Source organism: Fringilla coelebs, assembly GCF_963513975.1.
Source record: "Fringilla coelebs genome assembly, chromosome: 36".
In the NCBI taxonomy this organism is placed as follows: domain Eukaryota; kingdom Metazoa; phylum Chordata; class Aves; order Passeriformes; family Fringillidae; genus Fringilla; species Fringilla coelebs.
The window spans coordinates 551,582-577,135 of record NC_140062.1 but is presented as its reverse complement, the minus strand read 5'-3'; the positions used below and the strand labels follow the sequence as shown (position 1 = coordinate 577,135).

General features: G+C 55.2%; 1 protein-coding gene across 1 annotated transcript; it reads right to left on the bottom strand.

Moving 5' to 3' along the window:
• Nucleotides 1–396: 396 nt before the first annotated feature.
• Nucleotides 397–25,042, bottom strand: SYT3 (synaptotagmin 3; the record flags this gene model as incomplete). The annotated part of the gene is given in 10 exon segments (XM_084224326.1): nucleotides 397–465; nucleotides 3,558–3,687; nucleotides 8,733–8,904; nucleotides 12,840–12,960; nucleotides 16,109–16,643; nucleotides 17,741–17,881; nucleotides 18,468–18,608; nucleotides 22,084–22,366; nucleotides 22,369–22,419; nucleotides 24,889–25,042. Coding segments are annotated over 10 exon segments (1,797 nt in total).
• Between the last annotated feature and the right edge of the window lie 512 nt (nucleotides 25,043–25,554).

The window sequence follows — 25,554 nt, the reverse complement described above, 5'->3', positions numbered from 1 at the left end:
TCCCAGTTCGGCTCCCAGTCCCTCCCAGTTCCCTCCCAGTGCTCCCAGTTCCCTCCCAGTCCCTCCCAATCCCATCCCAGTCCATCCCAGTCCCTCCCAGTTCGGCTCCCAGTCCCCCCCAGTCCCTCCCAGTCCATCCCAGTCCCTCCCAGTTCCCTCCCAGTTCCCTCCCAGTCCCCCCCAGTCCCTCCCAGTCCATCCCAGTCCCTCCCAGTTCCCTCCCAGTCCATCCCAGTCCCATCCCAGTCCCTCCCAGTTCCCTCCCAGTCCCTCCCAGTCCGGCTCCCAATCCCATCCCAGTCCATCCCAGTTCCCTCCCAGTCCATCCCAGTCCCTCCCAGTCCATCCCAGTCCCTCCCAGTCCCTCCCAGTCCATCCCAGTTTGGCGCTCACCGCTCAGGCCGGGCCCAGGGGCTCTCCCGGGGCCGCTTTGTCCCGCGGGGTCGCCTTGGTCAGAGCCTTCTCCTGGGGACGGACAGACGGACGGACGGACGGACAGACGGATGGACAGAGGGACAGACGGACGGACAGAGGGACAGGGAGGGACACAGGGACACAAGGACAGACGGACACCGGGACAGACAGAGGGACACGGGGACATGGAGGTGGACAGACGGACGGACAGAGGGACAGGGAGGGACAGAGGGACAGACAGACAGACGGACAGATGGAGGGACACGGGGACATGGAGGTGGACAGACGGACAGATGGACGGACAGAGGGACAGGGAGGGACACAGGGACACAAGGACAGACGGACACCGGGACAGACAGACACCGGGACAGACGGACACCGGGACAGACAGAGGGACATGGGGACATGGAGGAGGACAGGCGGACAGACGGACGGACAGAGGGACAGGGAGGGACACAGGGACACATGGACAGACGGACAGATGGAGGGACACGGGGACATGGAGGTGGACAGATGGACAGACGGACAGACAGAGGGACACGGGGACAGAGGGGCACAAGGACAGACGGACACCGGGACAGACGGAGGGACACGGAGACAGAGGGACAGAGGGACAGACAGACACCGGGACAGATGGAGGGACACGGGGACAGGGGGACAGAGGGACAGAGGGACAGACGGACAGACAGGGAAAGACAGATGGACAGGGGGACAGGAGGGACAGACAGACGGACGGGGGGACAGGAGGGACAGATGGATGGACGGGGGGACAGGAGGGACAGACAGACAGACGGGGTACAGGAGGGACAGACAGACGGACAGGGGGACAGGAGGGACAGACGGACACACAGACAGGGACACGGGGGGGTGGACACAGGGACGGACGGACAGACAGAAGGACACAGGGACAGACGGACATGGGGACAGAGGGACACGGGGACAGCGGGACAGAGGGACACGGGGATGGACACGGGGACAGATGGACAGACAGAGGGACACGGGGATGGACACAGGGACGGACGGACAGAGGGACAGGGACAGATGGACGCAGGGACAGGGATGGGGACAGGGACAGACGGACAGAGGGACATGGGGATGGACACAGGGACAGACGGACACAAGGACAGAGACAGATCGACACAGGGACAGGGACAGGACAGACGGACAGAGGGACAGACGGACACAGGGACAGAGGGACGGGACAGGACAGACGGACACAGGGACAGGGACAGACAGACAGACACAGGGACAGACAGACGGACGCTGTCAGGGATCCCGAGGTCCCCTTTGGATTCCAGGGGTCCCCATGGGGTCAGGGGTTCTCTATGGGATCTGGGGGTCCCCTATAGGGTCTGGGGTCCCCTATAGGGTCTGGGGTCCCCTATGGGGTCAGGGGGTTCCCTATGGGATCCTTATGGGATTCTGGGGGTCCCTGTGGGGTCAGGGGTTCTCTATGGGGTCAGGGATGTCCTTATGGGGTCAGGGGGGTCTCCATAGGGTCTGGGGGGTGTCTATAGGGTCTGGGGGCTCTTTATGGGGTCAGGGGTCCCCTATGGGGTCAGGGGTTCTCTATGGGGTCTGGGGGGTCTCTATAGGGTCTGAGGGGTCTCTATGGGATCTGGGGGTCCCTATGGGGTCAGGGGGTCCCCTATGGGGTCAGGGGGTCCCTTGTGGGATCAGAGGGGTCTCTATAGGGTCTGGGGGGTCCTTATGGGGTCAGGGGGTCCCTATGGGGTCAGGGGGGTTCCCTATAGGGTCAGGGGGGTCCTTATGGGGTCAGGGGGTCCCCTATGGGGTCAGGGGTTCTCTATAGGGTCAGGGATGTCCTTATGGGGTCTGGGGGTCCCCTGTGGGGTCAGGAGGGTCTCTATGGGGTCACGGGGGTCTCCTATGGATTCCTTTGGGGTCTGTATGGAGTAACGGGGTCTCTGTGGGATCCTTATGGGATCTTTGGGGTTTTGGGGTGACCCAATGGGATCCTGGGGGGTTTTGGGGGGTTTTGGGGGGTCCCGGGGGGTTTTGGGGTCCCCCCGGGTGCCACCAGGGTGTGCCAGTGCTCGATGGGCTTGGGGTGACCCTATGGGGTCCTTATGGGATCTTTATGGGATCGCGGGGTCCTTATGGGATCCTGGGAGTTTTTTGGGGATCCTGGGGGTTTTGGGGGGTCCCGAGGGATTTTGGGGGGTCCCGGGGGGTTTTGGGGGGTCCCGGGGGGTTTTGGGGTCCCCCCGGGTCCCACCAGGGTGTGCCAGTGCTCGATGGGCTTGGGGTGACCCTGTGGGATCCTTATGGGATCTTTATGGGATCAGGGGGTCCCTATGGGATCCTGAGGGGTTTTGGGGGGTCCCGGGGGATTTTGGGGGGTCCCGGGGGGTTTTGGGGGGTCCCGGGGGATTTTGGGGGGTCCCGGGGGGTTTTGGGGGGTCCTGACCTCCACCAGGGTGTGCCAGTGCTCGATGGGCTTGGGGTGACCCTGTGGGATCCTTATGGGATCTTTATGGGATCTGGGGGTGCTTATGGGATCCTGGGAATTTTGGGGGGTCCCGATGGGTTTTGGGGGATCATGGGGGTTTTGGGGGGGTCCCGGGGGGTTTTGGGGTCCCCCCGGGTCCCACCAGGGTGTGCCAGTGCTCGATGGGCTTGGGGTGACCCTGTGGGATCCTTATGGGATCTTTATGGGATCGGGGGGTCCCTATGGGATCCTGAGGGGTTTTGGGGGGTCCCGGGGGATTTTGGGGGGTCCCGGGGGATTTTGGGGGGTCCCGGGGGGTTTTGGGGTCCCCCTGGGTGCCACGGGGGGGTCCTGACCTCCACCAGGGTGTGCCAGTGCTCGATGGGCTTGGGGTGACCCTATGGGGTCCCTATGGGATCTTTATGGGATCGGGGGGTCCTTATGGGATCCTGGGAGTTTTTTGGGGATCCTGGAGGTTTTGGGGGGTCCTGGGGGGTTTTGGGGGGTCCCGGGGGGTTTTGGGGTCCCCCCGGGTGCCACCAGGGTGTGCCAGTGCTCGATGGGCTTGGGGTGACCCTATGGGGTCCTTATGGGATCTTTATGGGATCGGGGGGTGCTTATGGGATCCTGGGGGTTTTGGGGGGTTCTGGGAGGTTTTGGGGGGTCCCGGGGGGTTTTGGGGGGTCCTGACCTCCACCAGGGTGTGCCAGTGCTCGATGGGCTTGCGGGGGTTCGCCAACATCTGCGCCCAGTGCTCGCGGCCGGGGCCGTCGGCGTCGCTGCCCACGCGGCACAGCCCGATCACCTCGTTGTGCCCGATGCTATCGGGGGGTCACAGGGGTCAGGGGCACCCCAAAAAACCCCAAATCACCCCCAAAATCCCCCCAAAAAACCCCGGGTTGAAGGGACCCCAAAATCCCCCAAATTGACCCCAAAATGCCTCAGAAGTTGACATTATTGCCAGCCCGATCACCTCGTTGTGCCCGATGCTACCGGGGGTCACAGGGGTCAGGGGGGACCCCAAAAAACCCCAAATCATCCCCAAAGTACCCCAAAAAATCCCCGGTTTGAAAGGACCCCAAAATCCCGCAAATCGACCCCAAAATGCCCCAAATCGACCCCAAAATCCCCCCAAACGATCCCAAATCCGGCCCACCCGCAGCAGCCCCGTCACCTCCTTGTGCAAGATTTTGGGGAATCAGGGGGACCCTAAAACCCCGGGAGGGACCAAAAAAATCCTTGGGAGACCCCAAAATTCCCCCCTCAAAAAAACCCCATTTTTTAGAACCCCCAAATCCCCCAAAACGACCCCAAAATCCCCCAAAACGACCCCAAAATCCCCCAAAACGACCCCAAAATCCCCCAAAATGACCCCAAATTCCCCAAATGACCACAAAATCCCCCAAAACGACCCCAAAATCCCCCAAAACGACCCCAAAATTCCCTCCAAAGACCCCCCAGTACCTCCCAGTACAAACCAGTTCAACCCAACATGATGATGACGTTGATGTTCCCATGATGGACGTCAACCAAGGAGTGTCCCATTGTTCTGGGATGACCCCAAATCCCCCAAAAAACCCTAAAATCCCCCAAAACCACCCAAAACCCTTCTAGGACCCCTCATAGACCCCAAAATTCCCACCAAAGACCCTCCAGTACCTCCCAGTACAAACCAGTTCAACCCAACGACGATGACGACGTTGACGCTCTCATGGAAGACGTCAACCAAGGAGCGTCCCATTGCTCTGGGATGATCCCAAATACCCCAAAATCCCCCAAAATTGCCCCTAAATCCCCTCCAAGACCCCTCAAAGACCCCAAAACTCCCTCCAAAGACCCTCAAGGATCCTCCCAGTACAAACCAGTTCCACCCAACGACGGTGACGATGTTGATGCTCTTATGGAAGACATCAACCAAGGAGAGTCCCATTGCCCCGGGATGACCCCAAATGCCCCAAAATCCCCCAAAATTGCCCCAAAATCATCTCCAGGACCCCTCAAAGACCCCAAAATTCCCTCCAAAGACCCTCAAGGATCCTCCCAGTACAAACCAGTTCAACCCAACAACGATGACGACATCGACATTCTCACGGAGGACGTCAACCAACGTCAACTGCTGCTCCGGGATGACCCCAAAACTCCCCCAAATCAACCCAAAACCCTTCTAGGACCCCTCAAAGACCCCAAGATTCCCTCCAAAGACCCTCCAGGATCCTCCCAGTACAAACCAGTTCAGCCCAACAATGTTGACAACGTTGATGCTCTCAATGATGGACGTCAACCAAGGAGCATCCCATTGCTCCAGGATGACCCCAAATACCCCGAAATCCCCCAAAATTGCCTCAAAATCCCCTCCAAAACCCCTCAAAGACCCCAAGATTCCCTCCAAAGACCCTCAAGGATCCTCCCAGTACAAACCAGTTCAACCCAACGACGGTGACGACGTTGATGCTCTTATGGAAGACGTCAACCAAGGAGCGTCCCATTGCTCTGGGATGATCCCAAATCCCCCAAAACCCCCCAAAACTCCCCCCAAATCCTCTCCAAGACCCCTCAAAGACCCCAAGATTCCCTCCAAAGACCCCCCAGTACCTCCCAGTACAAACCAGTTACACCCAACAATGGTGACGGCGCTGACGTTCTCATGTTGGACGTCAACCAAGGAGCGTCCCATTGCTTCAGCATGACCCCAAATACCTCAAAAAACCCCAAAATCCCCCAAAATTGCCCCCAAATCCTCTCCAGGAGCCCTCAAAGAGCCCAAAATTCCCTCCAAAGACCCCCCAGTACCTCCCAGTACAAACCAGTTCAACCCAACGACGGTGACGACGTTGACGCTCTCATGGAAGACGTCAACCAAGGAGCGTCCCATTGCTTCAGAATGACCCCAAATGCCCCAAAATCCCCCCAAATTGCCCCCAAATCCCCTCCAAAACCCCTCAAAGACCCCAAAATTCCCTCCAAAGACCCCCCAGTACCTCCCAGTACAAACCAGTTCAACCCAACAACGATGACGACGTTGACGCTCTCAATGGTGGACATCAACCAAGGAGCGTCCCATTGTTCTGGGATGACCCCAAATGCCCCAAAATCCCCCAAAATTGTCCCAAAATCCCCTCCAAAACCCCTCAAAGACCCCAAAATTCCCACCAAAGACCCTCAAGGATCCTCCCAGTACAAACCAGTTCAACCCAACGACAGTGACGACATCGACATTCTCACGGAGGACGTCAACCGACGTCAACCGCTGCTCCGGGATGACCCAAAACTCCCCCAAATCCCCCCAAAACTCCCCCAAAACCCCCAAAAATGACCCCAAAACGCTTCTAGGACCCCTCAAAGAGCCCAAAATTCCCTCCAAAGATCCTCCAGGATCCTCCCAGTACAAACCAGTTCCACCCAACGACGGTGACGACGTTGATGCTCTTATGGAAGACGTCAACCAAGGAGCGTCCCATTGCTCAGGGATGACCCCAAATACCCCAAAATGCCCCAAAATTGCCCCAAAATCCCCTCCAGGACCCCTCAAAGACCCCAAAACTCCCTCCAAAGACCCCCCAGTAGCTCCCAGTACAAACCAGTTCAATGCAATGATGGTGACGATGTTGACGCTCTCATGGTGGATGTCAACCAAGGAGCGTCCCATTGCTCAGGGATGACCCCAAATACCCCAAAATCCCCCAAAATTGCCCCAAAATCCCCTCCAGGACCCCTCAAAGACCCCAAAATTCCCTCCAAAGACCCTCAAGGATCCTCCCAGTACAAACCAGTTGAACCCAACAACGATGACGACATCGACATTCTCACGGAGGACGTCAACCAACGTCAAACGCTGCTCTGGGATGACCCCAAAACTCCCCCAAATCAACCCAAAACCCTTCTAGGACCCCTCAAAGACCCCAAAATTCCCTCCAAAGACCCCCCAGTACCTCCCAGTACAAACCAGTTCAACCCAACAACGATGACAACATCGACGTTCTCATAGAGGACGTCAACCAACGTCAATCGCTGCTCCGGGATGACCCAAAACTCCCCCAAATCCCCCCAAAACTCCCCCAAAACCCCCCAAAACGACCCAAAAACCCTTATAGGACCCCTCAAAGACCCCAAAATTCCCTCCAAAGATCCTCCAGGATCCTCCCAGTACAAACCAGTTCCACCCAACGACGGTGACGACGTTGATGCTCTTATGGAAGACCTCAACCAAGGAGCGTCCCATTGTCCCAGGATGACCCCAAATGCCCCAAAATCCCCCAAAATTCCCCCAAAACTCCCCCAGGACTCCTCAAAGACCCCAAAATTCTCACCAAAGACCCCCCAATACCTCCCAGTACAAACCAGTTCAACCCAACAACGACGACGACATCGACGTTCTCACGGAGGATGTCAACCAACGTCAACCGCTGCTCCGGGATGACCCCAAAACTCCCCCAAATCAACCCAAAACCCTTCCAGGACCCCTTAAAGACCCCAAGATTCCCTCCAAAGACCCCCCAGTACCTCCCAGTACAAACCAGTTCAACCCAACAATGATGAGGGCGTTGACGCTCTTATGGAAGACGTCAACCAAGGAGCGTCCCATTGCTCCGGGATGACCCCAAATGCCCCAAAATCCCCCAAAATCGTCCCAAAATCACCTCCAAAACCCCTCAAAGACCCCAAAATTCCCTCCAAAGACCCTCAAGGATCCTCCCAGTACAAACCAGTTCAACCCAACAACGATGACGCCATCGACATTCTCATGGAGGACGTCAACCAACGTCAACCGCTGCTCCGGGATGACCCCAAAACTCCCCCAAATCAACCCAAAACCCTTCCTGGACCCCTCAAAGACCCCAAGATTCCCACCAAAGACCCTCCAGTACTTCCCAGTACAAACCAGTTCAACCCAACGACGGTGACGACGTTGATGCTCTCATGGAAGACGTCAACCAAGGAGAGTCCCATTGCTCCGGGATGACCCCAAATCCCCCAAAATCCCCCAAAATTGCCCCCAAATCCCCTCCAAGACCCCTCAAAGACCCCAAAATTCCCTCCAAAGACCCTCCAGTACCTCCCAGTACAAACCAGTTCAACCCAACAATGTTGACAACGTTGATGTTCTCATGGAAGACGTCAAGCAAGGAGCGTCCCATTGCTCAGGGATGACCGCAAACACCTCAAAAATCCCCAAACCCCCCTGAATTCCCCCAAAACTCCCCCAGGACTCCTCAAAGACCCCAAAATTCCCTCCAAAGACCCTCAAGGATCCTCCCAGTACAAACCAGTTGAACCCAACGACGGTGACGACGTTGACGTTCTCACGGAGGACGTCAACCAACGTCAATCGCTGCGCCGGGATGACCCAAAACTCCCCCAAATCCCCCCAAAACTCCCCCAAAACCCCCCAAAACGACCCCAAAACCCTTCTAGGACCCCTCAAAGACCCCAAATTTCTCTCAAAAGACCCTCCAGGATCCTCCCAGTACAAACCAGTTCAACCCAACGACGGTGACGGCGTTGACGCTCTCATGGAAGACGTCAACCAAGGAGCGTCCCATTGCACCGGGATGACCCCAAACACCTCAAAAAACCCCAAAATCCCCCAAAATGGTCCCAAAACCCCTCCTGGAGCCCTCAAAGACCCCAAAATTCCCTCCAAAAACCCCCCATGACCTCCCAGTACAAACCAGCTCAACCCAACGACGGTGACGACGTTGACGCTCTCATGATGGACGTCAACCAAGGAGCGTCCCATTGCCCCGGGATGACCCCAAATCCCCCCAAACCCCCCAAAACGCCCCCAAATCAACCCTGAACGACCCCAAAACCCCCCAAAACAACCCCAAAACCGCCCCAGGCCCCTCCCAGCGCTCCCAGCACGCACCAGTCGTAGTCGACGACGGCGATGGTGAGGCTGACGTGGTGCACGCTCTCGTGGGGGACGTCGAAGACCAGCGCCTCGTTGTAGTTGGGGTTCAGCGTGTTCTTCTTGATGGACGTCTTGCGCTTCTTCAGCCGCCGGCCCTCGGCCATCAGCGAGGCCTTCACGTAGGGGTCTGGGGGCGCCGGGCACCGTGGGACCCCAAAACAGCCCCAAAACGGCCCAGAATGAGCCAGAGAGCCCCAAAACGGCCCCAAAACAACCCCAAAACGGCCCAGAATGAACCAGAGAGCCCCAAACAGCCCCAAAACAGCCCCAAAAGAGCCCCAAAACAGCCCAGAATGAGCCAGAGAGCCCCAAAACAGCCCCAGAACAACCCCAAAACAGCCCCAAAACGGCCCAGAATGAACCAGAGAGCCCCAAACAGCCCCAAAACAGCCCCAAAAGAGCCCCAAAACAGCCCAGAATGAGCCAGAGAGCCCCAAAACAGCCCCAAAACAGCCCAGAATGAGCCAGAGAACCCCAAAACAGCCCCAAAACGGCCCAGAATGAGCCAGAGATCCCAAAACAGCCCCAAAACAGCCCAGAATGATCCAGAGAACACCAAAACAACCCCAAAACAGCCCCAAAACGGCCCAGAATGATCCATAGAACCCCAAAACAGCCCCAAAACAAACCCAAAACACCCCAAAACAGCCCAGAATAATCCAGAGAACCCCAAAACAGCCCAGAATAATTCAGAGAACCCCACTGCACCCCAAAACAGCCGAGAACAATCCAGAGCACCCCAAAACAGCCCATAATAATCCAGAGAACCCCAAAACAGCCCATAATAACCCAGAGAACCCCAAAACAGCCCAGAATGATCCAGAGAACCCCAAAACAGCCCCAAAACAGCCCAGAATGATCCAGAGAACCCCAAAACAGCCCAGAATGATCCAGAGAACCCCAAAACAACCCCAAAACAGCCCAGAATAATCCACAGAACCCCAAAACAGCCCCGAAACGGCACAGAATAATCAATGGAACCCCAAAACAGCCCCAAAACAGCCCATAATAATCCAGAGATCCCAAAACAGCCCCAAAACAACCCCAAAACAGCCCAGAATGATCCAGAGAACCCCAAAACAGCCCAGAATAATCCAGAGAACCCCAAAACAGCCCCAAAATGGCCCAGAATGAGCCAGAGAACCCCAAAACAGCCCCAAAAGAGCCCCAAAACAGCCCAAAACAGCCCAGAATAATCCAGAGAACCCCAAAACACCCCAAAACAACCCCAAAACAGCCCAGAATGATCCAGAGAGCCCCAAAACAGCCCCAAAACAGCCCAGAATGATCCAGAGAGCCCCAAACAGCCCCAAAACAGCCCCAAAACAGCCCCAAAACAGCCCCAAAACAGCCCCAAAACAGCCCAGAATGAGCCACAGAGCCCCAAAACAGCCCCAAAACGGCCCAGAATGATCCACAGAACCCCAAAACAGCCCAGAATGATCCAGAGAACCCCAAAACAGCCCCAAAACAACCCCAAAACAGCCCCAAAACAGCCCCAAAACAGCCCAGAATGATCCAGAGAACCCCAAAACAGCCCAGAATAATCCACAGCACCTGTGACACACCTGAGCACACCTGAGCACACCTGTGACACACCTGAGCACACCTGTGACACACCTGTGACACACCTGTGACACACCTGTGACACACCTGAGCACACCTGTGACACACCTGCGGCTCACCTGAGTAGCCAGTCAGGTCCATGGCCCTGTCACACACCTGAGCACACCTGTGACACACCTGAGCACACCTGTGACACACCTGAGCACACCTGTGACACACCCATCACACACCTGAGCACACCTGTGACACACCTGTGACACACCTGTGACACACCTGAGCACACCTGTGACACACCTGCGACACACCTGTGACACACCTGTGACACACCTGCGGCTCACCTGAGTATCCGGTCAGGTCCATGGCCCTGTCACACACCTGTGACACACCTGAGCACACCTGTGACACACCTGTGACACACCTGTGACACACCTGAGCACACCTGTGACACACCTGAGCACACCTGAGCACACCTGTGACACACCTGTGACACACCTGCGGCTCACCTGAGTAGCCGGTCAGGTCCATGGCCCTGTGACACACCTGTGACACATCTGTGACACACCTGAGCACACCTGTGACACACCTGTGACACACCTGAGCACACCTGTGACACACCTGTGGCTCACCTGAGCACACCTGTGACACACCTGCGGCTCACCTGAGTAGCCGGTCAGGTCCATGGCCCTGTCACACACCTGTGACACACCTGTGACACACCTGAGCACACCTGTGACACACCCATCACACCTGTGACACACCTGAGCACACCTGAGCACACCTGTGACACACCTGAGCACACCTGTGACACACCTGTGACACACCTGAGCACATCTGTGACACACCTAAGCACACCTGTGACACACCTGAGCACACCTGTGACACACCTGAGGCTCACCTGAGCACACCTGTGACACACCTGCGACACACCCATCACACACCTGTGACACACCTGAGCACACCTGAGCACACCTGTGACACACCTGAGCACACCTGCGGCTCACCTGAGTAGCCGGTCAGGTCCATGGCCCAGTCACACACCTGTGACACACCTGAGCACACCTGTCACACACCTGAGCACACCTGTCACACACCCATCACACACCTGTGACACACCCATCACACACCTGTGACACACCTGTCACACACCTGTGACACACCTGTCACACACCTGAGCACACCTGTGACACACCTGCGACACACCTGTGACACACCTGCGACACACCTGTGACACACCTGTGACACACCTGCGGCTCACCTGAGTATCCGGTCAGGTCCATGGCCCTGTCACACACCTGTGACACACCTGAGCACACCTGTGACACACCTGTGACACACCTGTGACACACCTGAGCACACCTGTGACACACCTGAGCACACCTGAGCACACCTGTGACACACCTGTGACACACCTGCGGCTCACCTGAGTAGCCGGTCAGGTCCATGGCCCTGTGACACACCTGTGACACATCTGTGACACACCTGAGCACACCTGTGACACACCTGTGACACACCTGAGCACACCTGTGACACACCTGTGGCTCACCTGAGCACACCTGTGACACACCTGTGACACACCTGAGCACACCTGTGACACACCTGCGGCTCACCTGAGTAGCCGGTCAGGTCCATGGCCCTGTCACACACCTGTGACACACCTGTGACACACCTGAGCACACCTGTGACACACCCATCACACCTGTGACACACCTGAGCACACCTGAGCACACCTGTGACACACCTGAGCACACCTGTGACACACCTGTGACACACCTGAGCACATCTGTGACACACCTAAGCACACCTGTGACACACCTGAGCACACCTGTGACACACCTGAGGCTCACCTGAGCACACCTGTGACACACCTGCGACACACCCATCACACACCTGTGACACACCTGAGCACACCTGAGCACACCTGTGACACACCTGTGACACACCTGTGGCTCACCTGAGTAGCCGGTCAGGTCCATGGCCCTGTCACACACCTGGATACACCCATGACACACCTGTGACACACCTGAGCACACCCGTGACACACCTGTGACACACCTGAGCACACCTGTGACACGCCTGTGACACACCTGAGCACACCTGTGACACGCCTGAGCACACCTGAGCACACCTGTGACACACCTGTGACACACCGGTGACACACCTGAGTATCCGGTCAGGTCCATGTCACAGGTGCCCTGTCACACACCTGTGACACACCTGAGCACACCTGTGACACACCTGAGCACACCTGAGCACACCTGTGACACACCTGAGCACACCTGTGACACACCTGTGACACACCTGAGCACACCTGTGACACACCTGAGCACACCTGTGACACACCTGCGGCTCACCTGAGTAGCCGGTCAGGTCCATGGCCCTATCACACACCTGTGACACACCTGTGACACACCTGAGCACACTTGTCACACACCTGTGACACACCTGAGCACACCTGTGACACACCCATCACACACCTGTGACACACCTGTGGCTCACCTGAGTATCCGGTCAGGTCCATGGCGCGCAGGTTGGAGGCGCGGATGACGGTGACCGTGAGGCGCCCGGCCGTGGGCAGGTAACAGAGAGAGAAATTGACCTCGCCCAGGTCGGCCTTCTCCTGCCGGACAGGTGGGACAGGTGAGACAGGTGGGACAGGTGAGACAGGTGAGACAGGTGAGGGACAGGTGGGACAGGTGAGACAGGTGAGGGACAGGTGGGACAGGTGAGACAGGTGAGACAGGCGGGACAGGTAAGGGACAGGGACAGGTAACAGAGAGAGAAATTGACCTCGCCCAGGTCGGCCTTCTCCTGCCGGACAGGTGAGACAGGTGAGACAGGTGAGACAGGTAAGGGACAGGGACAAGTGAGGGACAGGTGAGGGACAGGTGAGACAGGTGAGACAGGTGAGAGACAGGTGGGACAGGTGAGACAGGAGAGGGACAGGGACAAGTGAGAGACAGGTGAGACAGGTGAGACAGGTGAGGGACAGGTGAGACAGGTGAAACAGGTGAGGGACAGGTGAGACAGGTGAGGGACAGGTGAGGGACAGGGACAGGTAACAGAGAGAGAAAGTGACCTCGCCCAGGTTGGCCTTCTCCTGCCGGACAGGTGAGACAGGTGAGACAGGTGAGACAGGTGAGGGACAGGTGAGACAGGTGAGGGACAGGTGAGAGCACAAGTCAGGGACAGGTGAGACAGGTGAGGGACAGGGACAGGTGAGGGACAGGGACAGGTAACAGAGAGAGAAATTGACCTCGCCCAGGTCGGCCTTCTCCTGCCGGACAGGTGAGACAGGTGAGACAGGTGAGGGACAGGTGAGGGACAGGTGAGGGACAGGTGAGACAGGTGAGACAGGTGAGGGACAGGTGAGGGACAGGTGAGGGACAGGCGAGACAGGTGAGACAGGTAAAACAGGTGAGGGACAGGTGAGGGACAGGTGAGGGACAGGTGAGACAGGTGAGACAGGTGAGAATGGTGAGACAGGTGAGACAGGTGAGACAGGTGAGACAGGTGAGGGACAGGTGAAGGGACAGGTGAGGGACAGGGACAAGTAAGGAACAGGTGAGGAACAGGGACAGGTGAGGGACAGGGACAGGTGAGGGGACAGGTGAGACAGGTGAGGGGACAGGTGTGGAACAGGTGTGAGACAGGTGAGGGACAGGTGAGACACAGGTGAGGGACAGGTGAGGGACAGGGACAGGTGCCACAGGTGCCTCCTGGATGTCCCTCTGTGACCATCTCTAGAAGGTTCTCCTGCACCCTTAACCCCATTGCATTTTGGAGACTTTTATGGGGTTTTTATGGGGTTTTATGGGGGTTTTATGGGGCTTTTATGGGGTTTTAATGGAATTTTTTAGGAGTTTTGGAATCTTTTGGGTGTCCCCAAGATTTCATCCTCCACTCACCCCCGTCCCCTCCTGGATGTCCCTCTGTGACCATCTCTAGAAGGTTCTCCTGCACCCTTAACCCCATTGCATTTTGGGGCTTTTTCTGGGTTTTTTCTGGGATCTTTTAGGAGTTTTGAAATCCTTAACCCCATAAATTTTTGATTTTTTTTTCTGGGATTTTTTTGGGATCTTTTAGGAGTTTTGGGGTCTTTTTGGGGCTCCCCACCACTTCATCCTCCACTCACCCCCGTCCCCTCCTGGATGTCCCTCTGTGACCATCTCTAGAAGGTTCTCCAGCACCCTTAACCCCATTGCATTTTGGAGACTTTTATGGGGTTTTTATGGGGGTTTTATGGGGCTTTTATGGGGCTTTTAGGGGGTTTAAATGGAATTTTTTAGGAGTTTTGGAATCTTTTGAGTTTCCCCAAGATTTCATCATCCACTCACCCCCGTCCCCTCCTGGATGTCCCTTGGGTGACCATCTCTAGAAGGTTCTCCTGCACCCTTAACCCCATTGCATTTCTGATTTTTGGAGGGGATTTTTTGGGGATCTTTTAGGGGTTTTGGAATCTTTTTGGGGCTCCCCACCACTTCACCCTCCACTCACCCCCGTCCCCTCCTGGATGTCCCTTGGGTGACCATCTCCAGAAGGTTCTCCTGCACCATTTACCCCATGAATTTTTGGGGTTTTATGGGGTTTTTTTGCGATTTTTTAGGAGTTTTGGAATCTTTTGGGTTTCTCCAAGATTTCATCATCCACTCACCCCCGTCCCCTCCTGGATGTCCCTCTGTGACCATCTCTAGAAGGTTCTCCTGCACCCTTAACCCCATTGCATTTTGGGGCTTTTTATGGGTTTTTTCTGGGATCTATTAAGAGTTTTGAAATCCTTAACCCCATAAATTTTTGATTTTTTTTTTCTGGGATTTTTTTTGGGATCTTTTAGGAGTTTTGAGGTCTTTCTGGGGCTCCCTGTGGATTCCCCACTTCCATCCTCCACTCACCCCTGTCCCCTCCTGGATGTCCCTCTGTGACCATCTCTAGAAGGTTCTCCAGCACCCTCAAGTCCATGAACTTTTGGGGGTTTTATGGGGTTTTGATGGGGTTTTTATAGGGTTTTTATGGAGGTTTTATGGGGCTTTTAGGGGGTTTAAATGGAATTTTTTAGGAGTTTTGGAATCTTTTGGGTTTCTCCAAGATTTCACCATCCACTCACCCCCGTCCCCTCCTGGATGTCCCTCTGTGACCATCTCTAGAAGGTTCTCCAGCACCCTTAACCCCATTGCATTTTGGAGACTTTTATGGGGTTTTTATGGGGGTTTTATGGGGCTTTTATGGGGTTTTTATGGGGTTTTTATGGAATTTTTAAAGAGTTTTGGAATCTTTTTATGGTTCCCCAAGATTTCATCATCCACTCACCCCCGTCCCCTCCTGGATGTCCCTCTGTGACCATCTCTAGAAGGTTCTCCTGCACCCTTAACCCCAGGAATTTTTGGTTTTTTTCCCTGGATCTTTTAGGAGCTTTGGGGTCTTTTTGGGGTTCCCTGTGGATTCCCCACTTCCATCATCCACTCACCCCCGTCCCCTCCTGCATGTCCCTTGGGTGACCATCTCTAGAAGGTTCTCCAGCACCCTTAACCCCATGAATTTTTCAGATTTGTTCTGGGATTTTTAGTAGTTTTGGGATCTTTTGGGGCTCCCCACCACTTCACCCTCCACTCACCCCCGTCCCCTCCTGGATGTCCCTCTGTGACCATCTCCAGAAGCTTCTCCTGCACCATTTACCCCATGAATTTTTGGGGTTTTATGGGGTTTTTTTGGGATTTTTTAGGAGTTTTGGAATCTTTTTATGGTTCCCCAAGATTTCACCCTCCACTCACCCCCGTCCCCTCCTGGATGTCCCTCCAGATGGCCACCTCTGGCCTCGCCTCGGCCGCCTCCAGCAGGTTGTCCAGCACCACCTGCCCGATGAGGTCGTGCCGCGAGAAGCGATCGAAGTCGTAGACGCTGAAGTGCAGCCGCCGCGCCGGCAGCTCGGCGAAGGGCACCCCGAAACTGAACGTCTCGTCCCACTCGGGGTTCAGCGTCCGCCGCAGCACCTTGGTCTGGAACTTCTTCTTGCGGTCGGGCAGCAGGTAGATCTTCACGTAGGGATCCGAGAAGCCGTTGGAGTCCTTGGCCGGCAGGTCGCGGGCGCGCAGGACGCGCACCAGCAGCTGCTGCGAGCCGTACGAGTAGCGCAGGGACACCTGCAGCCGCCCGCACGGAGGGGACGCCGCCGCGCCGCCGGGGCCGCCGCCGGCCGGGCCGCCGCGGGCGCCGCCGGGCTCGGGGTCACCGGCGGGGCCGTAGAGCTCGGGCTGGATCTGGCCCAGGTGGGCAGGGGGCTCCTCGGGGAGGGGGGGCAGCGATGAGCTGGGGGAGAGGAGGGGGAGGGGTTACAGATGGTTTTGGGGTGGGGGATTTGGGGTTAAGGATGGTTCTGGGGTGAAGGATTTGGGGTAGGAGATGATTTTGGGGTTGAAGATTTGGGGTTAAGGATGGTTCTGGGGTTGAGGATTTGGGGCTAGAGATGGTTTTGGGGTCATGGATTTGGGGTTAGAGATAGTTTTGGGATGAGGGATTTGGGGTTAGAGATGGGTTTGGGGTCAGGGATTTGGGGCTAAGGATGGTTTTGGGGTGAGGGATTTGGGGTAGGAGATGGTTTTGGAATGAGGGATTTGGGATTGGAGAAGGCTTTGGGGTGATGGATTTGGGGTTAAGGATGGTTTTATGGTCAAGGATTTGGGGTAGGAGATGGTTTTTGGGTGAGGGATTTGGGGTTAGAGATGGTTTTGGGGTGGTGGGTTTAGGGTTAAGGATGGTTTTGTGGTTGAGGATTTGTGGTAGGAGATGGTTTGGGGTGGTGGATTTAGGGTTAGAGATGGTTTTGGGGTCATGGATTTGGGGCTAAGGATGGTTTGGGGGTGATGGATTTGGGGTTAGAGATGGTTTTGGGGTCATGGATTTGGGGTTAAGGATGGTTTTGGGGTCAAGGATTTGGGGTATGAGATGGTTTTGGGGTCATGGATTTGGGGTTAAGGATGGTTTTGGGGTCATGGATTTGTGGCTAAGGATGGTTTTGGGGTCATGGATTTGGGGTTAGGGATGGTTTGGGGTCATGAATTTGGGGTTAGAGATGGTTTTGGGGTGGCAGATTTGGGGCTACAGATGGTTTTGGGGCGAGGGATTTGGGGTTAAGGATGGGTTTGGGATGGGGGTTTTGGGGTTGGAGAAGGTTTCATGATGGAGGATTTGGCATTAGAGACCCTTTTGAGTTGGGAATTTGGGGGATTTGGGGTTAGAGACCCTTTTGGGGTGCAGCATTTGGGGGATTTGGGGTTAGAGACCCTTTTGGGGTGGAGCATTTGGGGGCTTTGGGGTTAGAGACCCTTTTGGGGTGGAGCATTTGGGGGATTTGGGGTTAGAGACCCTTTTGGGGTGGAGCATTTGGGGGATTTGGGGTTAGAGACCCTTTTGGGGTGGAGCATTTGGGGGATTTGGGGCCACCGCGGTCGCCGCCGGGCTCGGGGTCACCGGCGGGGCCGTAGAGCTCGGGCTGGATCTGGCCCAGGTGGGCAGGGGGCGCCTCGGGGAGCGGGGGCAGCGACGAGCTGGGGGAGAGCAGGGGGATTTGGGGTTAGAGATGGTTTTGGGATAATGGATTTGGGGTTAGAGATGGTTTTAGGATGAGGGATTTGGGGCTAGAGATGGTTTTGGGGTCATGGATTTGGGGTTAAGGATGTTTTTTTGGTCAAGGATTTGGGATAGGAGATGGTTTGGGGGTCATGGATTTGGGGTTAAGGATGGTTTTGGGGTTGAAGATTTGGGGCTAAGGATGGTTTTGGGGTGATGGATTTGGGGTAGGAGATGGTTTTGGGGTGATGGATTTGGGGTAGGAGATGGTTTGGGGGTTGGGGATTTGGGGTTAAGGATGTGTTTGGGGTCAAGGATTTGGAGCTAGAGATGGTTTTGGGATGAGGGATTTAGGGTTAAGGATGGTTTTATGGTCAAGGATTTGGGGTAGGAGATGCTTTTGGGGTGATGGATTTGGGGCTAGAGATGGTTTTGAGGTGGCGGATTTGGGGTTAAGGATGGTTTTGGTATGGGGGTTTTGGGGTTGGAGAAGGTTTCATGATGGAGGATTTGGCATTAGAGACCCTTTTGGGTTGGGAATTTGGGGGATTTGGGGTTAGAGACCCTTTTGGGGTGGAGCATTTGGGGGATTTGGGGCCGCCGTGGGCGCCGCCAGGCTCGGGGTCACCGGCGGGGCCGTAGAGCTCGGGCTGGATCTGGCCCAGGTGGGCAGGGGGCGCCTCGGGGAGCGGGGGCAGCGACGAGCTGGGGGAGAGGAGGGGGATTTGGGGTTACAGATGGTTTTGGGGTTAGAGACGGTTTTGGGGTCGGGGATGGTTTTGGGGTCAAGGATTTGGGGTTCAAGATGGATTTGGGGTGATGGATTTGGGGTTAAGGATGATTTTGGGGTGGTGGGTTTAGGGTTAGAGATGGTTTTGGGGTCATGGATTTGGGGTTAAGGATGGTTTGGGGGTGAGGGATTTGGGTTTAAGGATGGTTTTGGGGTGAGGGATTTGGGGTTAAGGATGGTTTTATGGTCAAGGATTTGGGGTTCAAGATGGTTTTGGGGTGATGGATTTGGGGCTGGAGATGGTTTTGAGGTGGCGGATTTGGGGTTAAGGATGGTTTTATGGTCAAGGATTTGGGGTTCAAGATGGTTTTTGGGTGAGGGATTTGGGGTTCAAGATGGTTTTTGGGTGAGGGATTTGGGGTTAGAGATGGTTTTGGGATGAGGGATTTGGGGTTCAAGATGGTTTTGGGGTGGCGGATTTGGGGTTAAGGATGATTTTGGGGCGAGGGATTTGGGGTTAAGGATGGTTTTGTGGTTGAGGATTTGTGGTAGGAGATGGTTTGGGGTGGTGGATTTGGGGTTAGAGGTGGTTTTGGGGTGATGGATTTGGGGCTAAGGATGGTTTTGGGGTCATGGATTTGGGGTTAAGGATGGTTTTGGGGTCAAGGATTTGGAGCTAGAGATGGTTTGGGGGTGAGGGATTTGGGGTTAAGAATGGTTTTGGGGTCAAGGATTTGGGGTTAAGGATGGATCTGGGGTTGAGGATTTGGGGTTAATGATGGTTTTGGGATGAGGGATTTGGGGCTAAGGATGGTTTTGGGGTGGTTGGTTTAGGGTTAGAGATGGTTTTGGGGTCACGGATTTGGGGTTAAGGATGGTTTGGGGTTAAGGATTTGGGATTTGGGAAGGCTTTGGGGTGAAGGATTTGGGATTGGAGATGGTTTTGGGGTTGAAGATTTGGGGTTAGGGATGGTGTGGGGTTAAGGATTTGGGGTTCAAGTTGGGTTTGAGATGAGGGATTTGGGGTTAAGGATGTTTTTGGGGTCAAGGATTTGGGGTTAAGGATGGTTTGGGGTTAAGGATTTGGGGTTCAAGATGGTTTTGGAATGAGGGATTTGGGTTAGAGATGGTTTTGGAGTTGGGGATTTTGGGGGATTTGGGGAGGATTTGGGGTAGGAGATGGTTTTAGGGTGAGGGATTTGGGGTCAGGGGTGGTTTTGGGGTTGGGGATTTGGGGTCAATGTTGGTTTTGGGGTCAGTGTTGGTTTTGAGGTGGAGGATTTGGGGGATTTGAGGAGGATTTGGGGTAGGAGATGGTTTTAGGGTGAGGGATTTGGGGTCAGGGGTGGTTTTGGGGTCACAGATTTGGGGTCACAGAGCCCCTCTTTCCCACCCCCTCCCCTTGTCCCCACATCCTCCCATCCCCCACAAATGTCCCCAAATTGTCCCCAAATGTCCCCAAATGTCCCAAACTGTCCCCAAATGTCGCGAAGTGTCCCCAAAAATGGTCCCGAAGTGTCCCCAAATGTCACGAAGTGTCCCCAAATTGTCCCCAAATTGTCCCCAAATTGTCCCCAAATGTCCTCAAATTGTCCCCAAATTGTCCCCAAACTGTCCCCAAATTGTCCCAAATTGTCCCCAAATGTCCCCAAATATCCCCAAATTGTCCCAAATTGTCCCAAATTGTCCCAAACTGTCCCCAAATGCCCCAAATTGTCCCCAAATGTCCCCAAATGTCCCAAACTGTCCCCAAATGTCCCCAAATGTCCCCAAACTGTCCCCAAATGTCCCCAAATTGTCCCCAAATGTCCCAAATTGTCCCCAAACTGTCCCCAAATTGTCCCAAATTGTCCCCAAAGTGCCCAAATTGTCCCAAACTGTCCCCAAATTGCCCCCAAATGTCCCCAAATTGTCCCAAACTGTCCCCAAATTGTCCCCAAATGTCCCAAACTGTCCCCAAATATCCCCAAACTGTTCCCAAATGTCCCAAAGTGTCCCCAAATGTCCCCAAATTGTCCCCAAATTGTCCCAAACTGTCCCCAAATTGTCCCAAACTGTCCCCAAATTGTCCCCAAAGTCCCCAAATTGTCCCAAACTGTCCCCAAATGTCCCAAACTGTCCCCAAATTGTCCCCAAATGTCCCCAAATTGTCCCAAACTGTCCCCAAATGTCCCAAATTGTCCCCAAATGTCCCCAAATGTCCCAAACTGTCCCCAAATCTCCCCATATGTCCCCAAATTGTCCCAAACTGTCCCCAAATTGTCCCCAAATTGTCCCAAATGTCCCCAAACTGTCCCCAAATGTCCCCAAATGTCCCAAACTGTCCCCAAATGTCCCCAAATGTCCCCAAACTGTCCCCAAATGTCCCCAAATTGTCCCAAATTGTCCCCAAATGTCCCAAATTGTCCCCAAACTGTCCCCAAATTGTCCCAAATTGTCCCCAAAGTGCCCAAATTGTCCCAAACTGTCCCCAAATTGCCCCCAAATGTCCCCAAATTGTCCCAAACTGTCCCCAAATTGTCCCCAAATGTCCCAAACTGTTCCCAAATGTCCCAAAGTGTCCCCAAATTGTCCCAAATTGTCCCCAAATTGTCCCAAACTGTCCCCAAATGTCCCAAACTGTCCCCAAATTGTCCCCAAATGTCCCCAAATTGTCCCAAACTGCCCCCAAATTGTACCAAACTGTCCCCAAATTGTCCCCAAATGTCCCCAAATTGTCCCAAACTGTCCCCAAATGTCCCAAATTGTCCCCAAATGTCCCCAAATGTCCCAAACTGTCCCCAAATCTCCCCATATGTCCCCAAATTGTCCCAAACTGTCCCCAAATTGTCCCCAAATTGTCCCAAATGTCCCCAAACTGTCCCCAAATGTCCCCAAATGTCCCCAAAATGTCCAAAATCTCCCCAAATTGTCCCAAACTGTCCCCAAATTGTCCCCAAATGTCCCCAAATGTCCCCAAATTTTCCCAAACTGTCCCCAAATGTCCCAAACTGTCCCCAAATTGTCCCCAAAAGTCCCAAACTGTCCCCAAATGTCCCAAACTGTCCCCAAATTGTCCCCAAATGTCCCCAAACTGACCCCAAATGTCCCCAAATGGTCCCCAATTTGTCCCCAAATTATCCCAAATGTCCCCAAATTGTCTCCAAATGTCTCCAATGTGTCCAAATGTCCCCAAATGTCCCAAATTGGCCCCAAATTGTCCCCAAATGTTCCCAAATGCCCCAAACTGTCCCCAAATGTCCCCAAATGTCCCCAAATGTCCCAAACTGTCCCCAAATTGTCCCCAAATGTCCCCAAATTGTCCCCAAATGTCCCCACCCCCCCCCAATGCCCTTCCCCCCCCTTACCTGCCGCCCATCCCCCCCACGAGCTGCTGCGAGGGGAGGCTGGGCAGCCCCCCCGCCCCTCCCCCACCCCCCCCGCCGTCCCCCCCCCCAAATTCGGGGGGACCCTGGGGGGGTCCCGCCCCGGGGAGGGGGGGGAGGGGCGGAGGGGGCGGGGCCAAGGCGCGGGAGCCGCCCCCCAGGTCGGGGCAGGGCCCCATGTCCAGGTAGCAGCGCTCGGGGGGGGGGCTCGGGGTCCCCCCGGTCGGGGAGGGGGTCCCCGAAAGGCGGCGCCCCTCCCCCACCCCCCGGCTGGGGGGGGTCTTTCCTCGGGGGGGCCCCCCCGGGACCCCCCTTGTGGCGCCAGGGGACCCAGCAGAGCTTCCAGGAGACGAAGAGGGAGACCCCAGCAGGACCAGGCCGCAGAAGGTGACGATGACGGAGAGCAGAGACACAGAAACTTCTGGAAAAAAGGGAGAAATGGCCCAAAATTAACCAAAATCGTCAAAATTCAACCCAAAAAATGCACTCGGAATTCACAGAAATGCACCCAAGCCCCAGCAGGACCAGGCCGCAGAAGGTGACGATGACGGAGAGCAGAGACACAGAAACTTCTGGAAAAGGGGAGAAATCAACCCAAAATTAACCAAAATTGCACAAATTTAACCCAAAAATCCATCCAGGATTGACTGAAATCCACCCAAATCCACCCAGCCCCCAGCAGGACCAGGCCGCAGAAGGTGACGATGACGGAGAGCAGAGACACAGAAACTTCTGGAAAAAAGGGAGAAATGGCCCAAAATGAACCAAAATCGCTGAAATTCAACCCAAAAAATGCACTCGGAATTCACAGAAATCCACCCAGCCCCCAGCAGGACCAGGCCGCAGGAGGTGACGATGACGGAGAGCAGAGACACCGACACCTCTGGAAAAAGGAGAAATTAACCCAAAATTAACCAAAATCGCCAAAATTCAACCCAAAAATCCAGCCAGGATTGACCAAAATCCACCCTAATCCACCCAACCCCCAGCAGGACCAGGCCGCAGAAGGTGACGATGACGGAGAGCAGCGACACAGAAACTTCTGGAAAAAAGGGAGAAATGGCCCAAAATGAACCAAAATCGCTGAAATTTAACCCAAAAATCCAAATAAATCCATCTAGGATTGACCCAAATCCACCCAGCCCCCAGCAGGACCAGGCCGCAGAAGGTGACGATGACGGAGAGCAGAGACACAGAAACTTCTGGAAAAAAGGGAAAAATGGCCCAAAATGAACCAAAATCGCTGAAATTTAACCCAAAAATCCAAATAAATCCAGCCAGGATTGACCCAAATCCACCCAGCCCCCAGCAGGACCAGGCCGCAGAAGGTGACGATGACGGAGAGCAGAGACACAGAAACTTCTGGAAAAGGGGAGAAATTAACCCAAAATTAACCAAAATCGTCAAAATTCAACCCAAAAATCCATCTAGGATTGACCCAAATCCACCCAGCCCCCAGCAGGACCAGGCCGCAGAAGGTGACGATGACGGAGAGCAGAGACACAGAAACTTCTGGAAAAAAGGGAGAAAATGGCCCAAAATTAACCAAAATCGCTGAAATTTAACCCAAAAATCCATCTAGGATTGACCAAAATCCACCCAAATCCACCCAAGCCCCAGCAGGACCAGGCCGCAGGAGGTGACGATGACGGAGAGCAGAGACACCGACACCTCTGAAAAAAGGGAGAAATGGCCCAAAATTAACCAAAATCGCACAAATTTAACCCAAAATTCACACTGAGAATTCACAGAAATCCACCCAGCCCCCAGCAGGACCAGGCCGCAGAAGGTGACAATGACGGAGAGCAGAGACACCGACACCTCTGGAAAGGGGAGAAATGAACCCAAAATGAACCAAAATCGCACAAATTTAACCCAAAATTCACAGAAATAAAAAAAAAAAAATTCCAATTTTGGGGGGGCCCAATCCCCCACGAGGTGTGCCACACCTGAGCCCAGGAGTGCCCAGGTGTGCCCAGGTGTGACCCAGGTGTATCCCCAGGTGTGATTGCAGGTATCCCCAGGTGTGCCCAGCTGTGCCCAGGTGTGCCCAGGTGTGCTGTACCTGTGCCCAGGTGTGCCCATACCTGTGTCAGCCGGCCGGGGGTGCCCACAGTGCCACAGCAGGTGTGTGCAGGTGTGCCCAGGTGTGCCCAGGTGTGCCCATACCCATCCCCAGGTGTGCCCAGGTGTGCTGTACCTGTACCCAGGTGTACCCAGGTGTGCCCAGGTGTATTCCCAGGTGTACCCAGGTGTACCCACGTGTGCCCATACCCATCCCCAGCTGTGCCCAGGTGTGCAGTACCTGTATCAGTCGGCCGGGGGTGCCCGCAGTGCCGCAGCAGGTGTGTGCAGGTGTGCCCAGGTGTATCCCCAGGGTGCCCAGGTGTGCTGTACCTGTACCCAGGTGTGCTGTACCTGTACCCAGCTGTACCCAGGTGTGCCCAGGTGTGCCCAGGTGTGCAGTACCTGTATCAGCCGGCCGGGGGTGCCCGCGGTGCCGCAGCAGGTGTGTGCAGGTGTGCCCAGGTGTATCCCCAGGTGTCCCCAGGTGTGCCCAGGTGTGCCCAGGTGCATCCCCAGGTGTATCCCCAGGTGTGCCCAGGTGCGTTACCTGTGTCAGCCGGCCGGGGGTGCCCGCGGTGCCGCAGCAGGTGTGTGCAGGTGTGCTGTACCTGTGCCCAGGTGTATCCCCAGGTGTGCCCAGGTGTGTTACCTGTGTCAGCCGGCCGGGGGTGCCCGCGGTGCCGCAGCAGGTGTGTGCAGGTGTGCCCAGGTGTGTGCAGGTGTGCTGTACCTGTACCCAGGTGTACCCAGGTGTGCCCAGGTGTATCCCCAGCTGTACCCAGGTGTGCCCAGGTGTATCCCCAGGTGTGCCCAGGTGCGTTACCTGTATCAGCGGGCCGGGGGTGCCCGCGGTGCCGCAGCAGGTCGGTGAACTCGAGGCAGCGGGCGTGGGGCGGGCGGGCGCGGGGGGCGAAGCAGAGCTCGTGCACCAGGCGCAGCGCGCTGCGGCAAACGTCCTCCTCGTAGTCCCCGGACATGGCCTGGAAACGGGGCAAAAACGCGGGAAATTGGGAAAAAACGGGCGGGAAAATGAGATTTTGGGGATTTCTAGATCCAGTGAAAAAATGGGGGGAAAATGTGGAAATTTGGGGAAAATATGGAGAAAAATACAGATGACATCATGAGGCAAATGTTCTTCTCATAGTCCCCAGACATGGCCTGAAAAATGGGGCAAAACCTCGGGAAATTGGGAAAAAACAGGCGGGAAAATGAGATTTTTGTGTTGGCCAGATAGCCCGAAAAAATGGGGAGGAAATGTGGAAATTTGGGGAAAATATGGAGAAAATACACAGAGTTAAAATGGGATAAATGTCCTCCTTGTAGTTCCCAAACATGGACTGAAAAATGGGGCAAAACCACGGGAAATTGGGAAAAAACGGGCAGGAAAATGAGATTTTGGGGATTTTTGGATGTGGAGAAAAAATGAGAAAAATTGGGGAAAATTTGGGGAAAATACGGAGAAAATATGGATGAAATCATGAGGCAAACG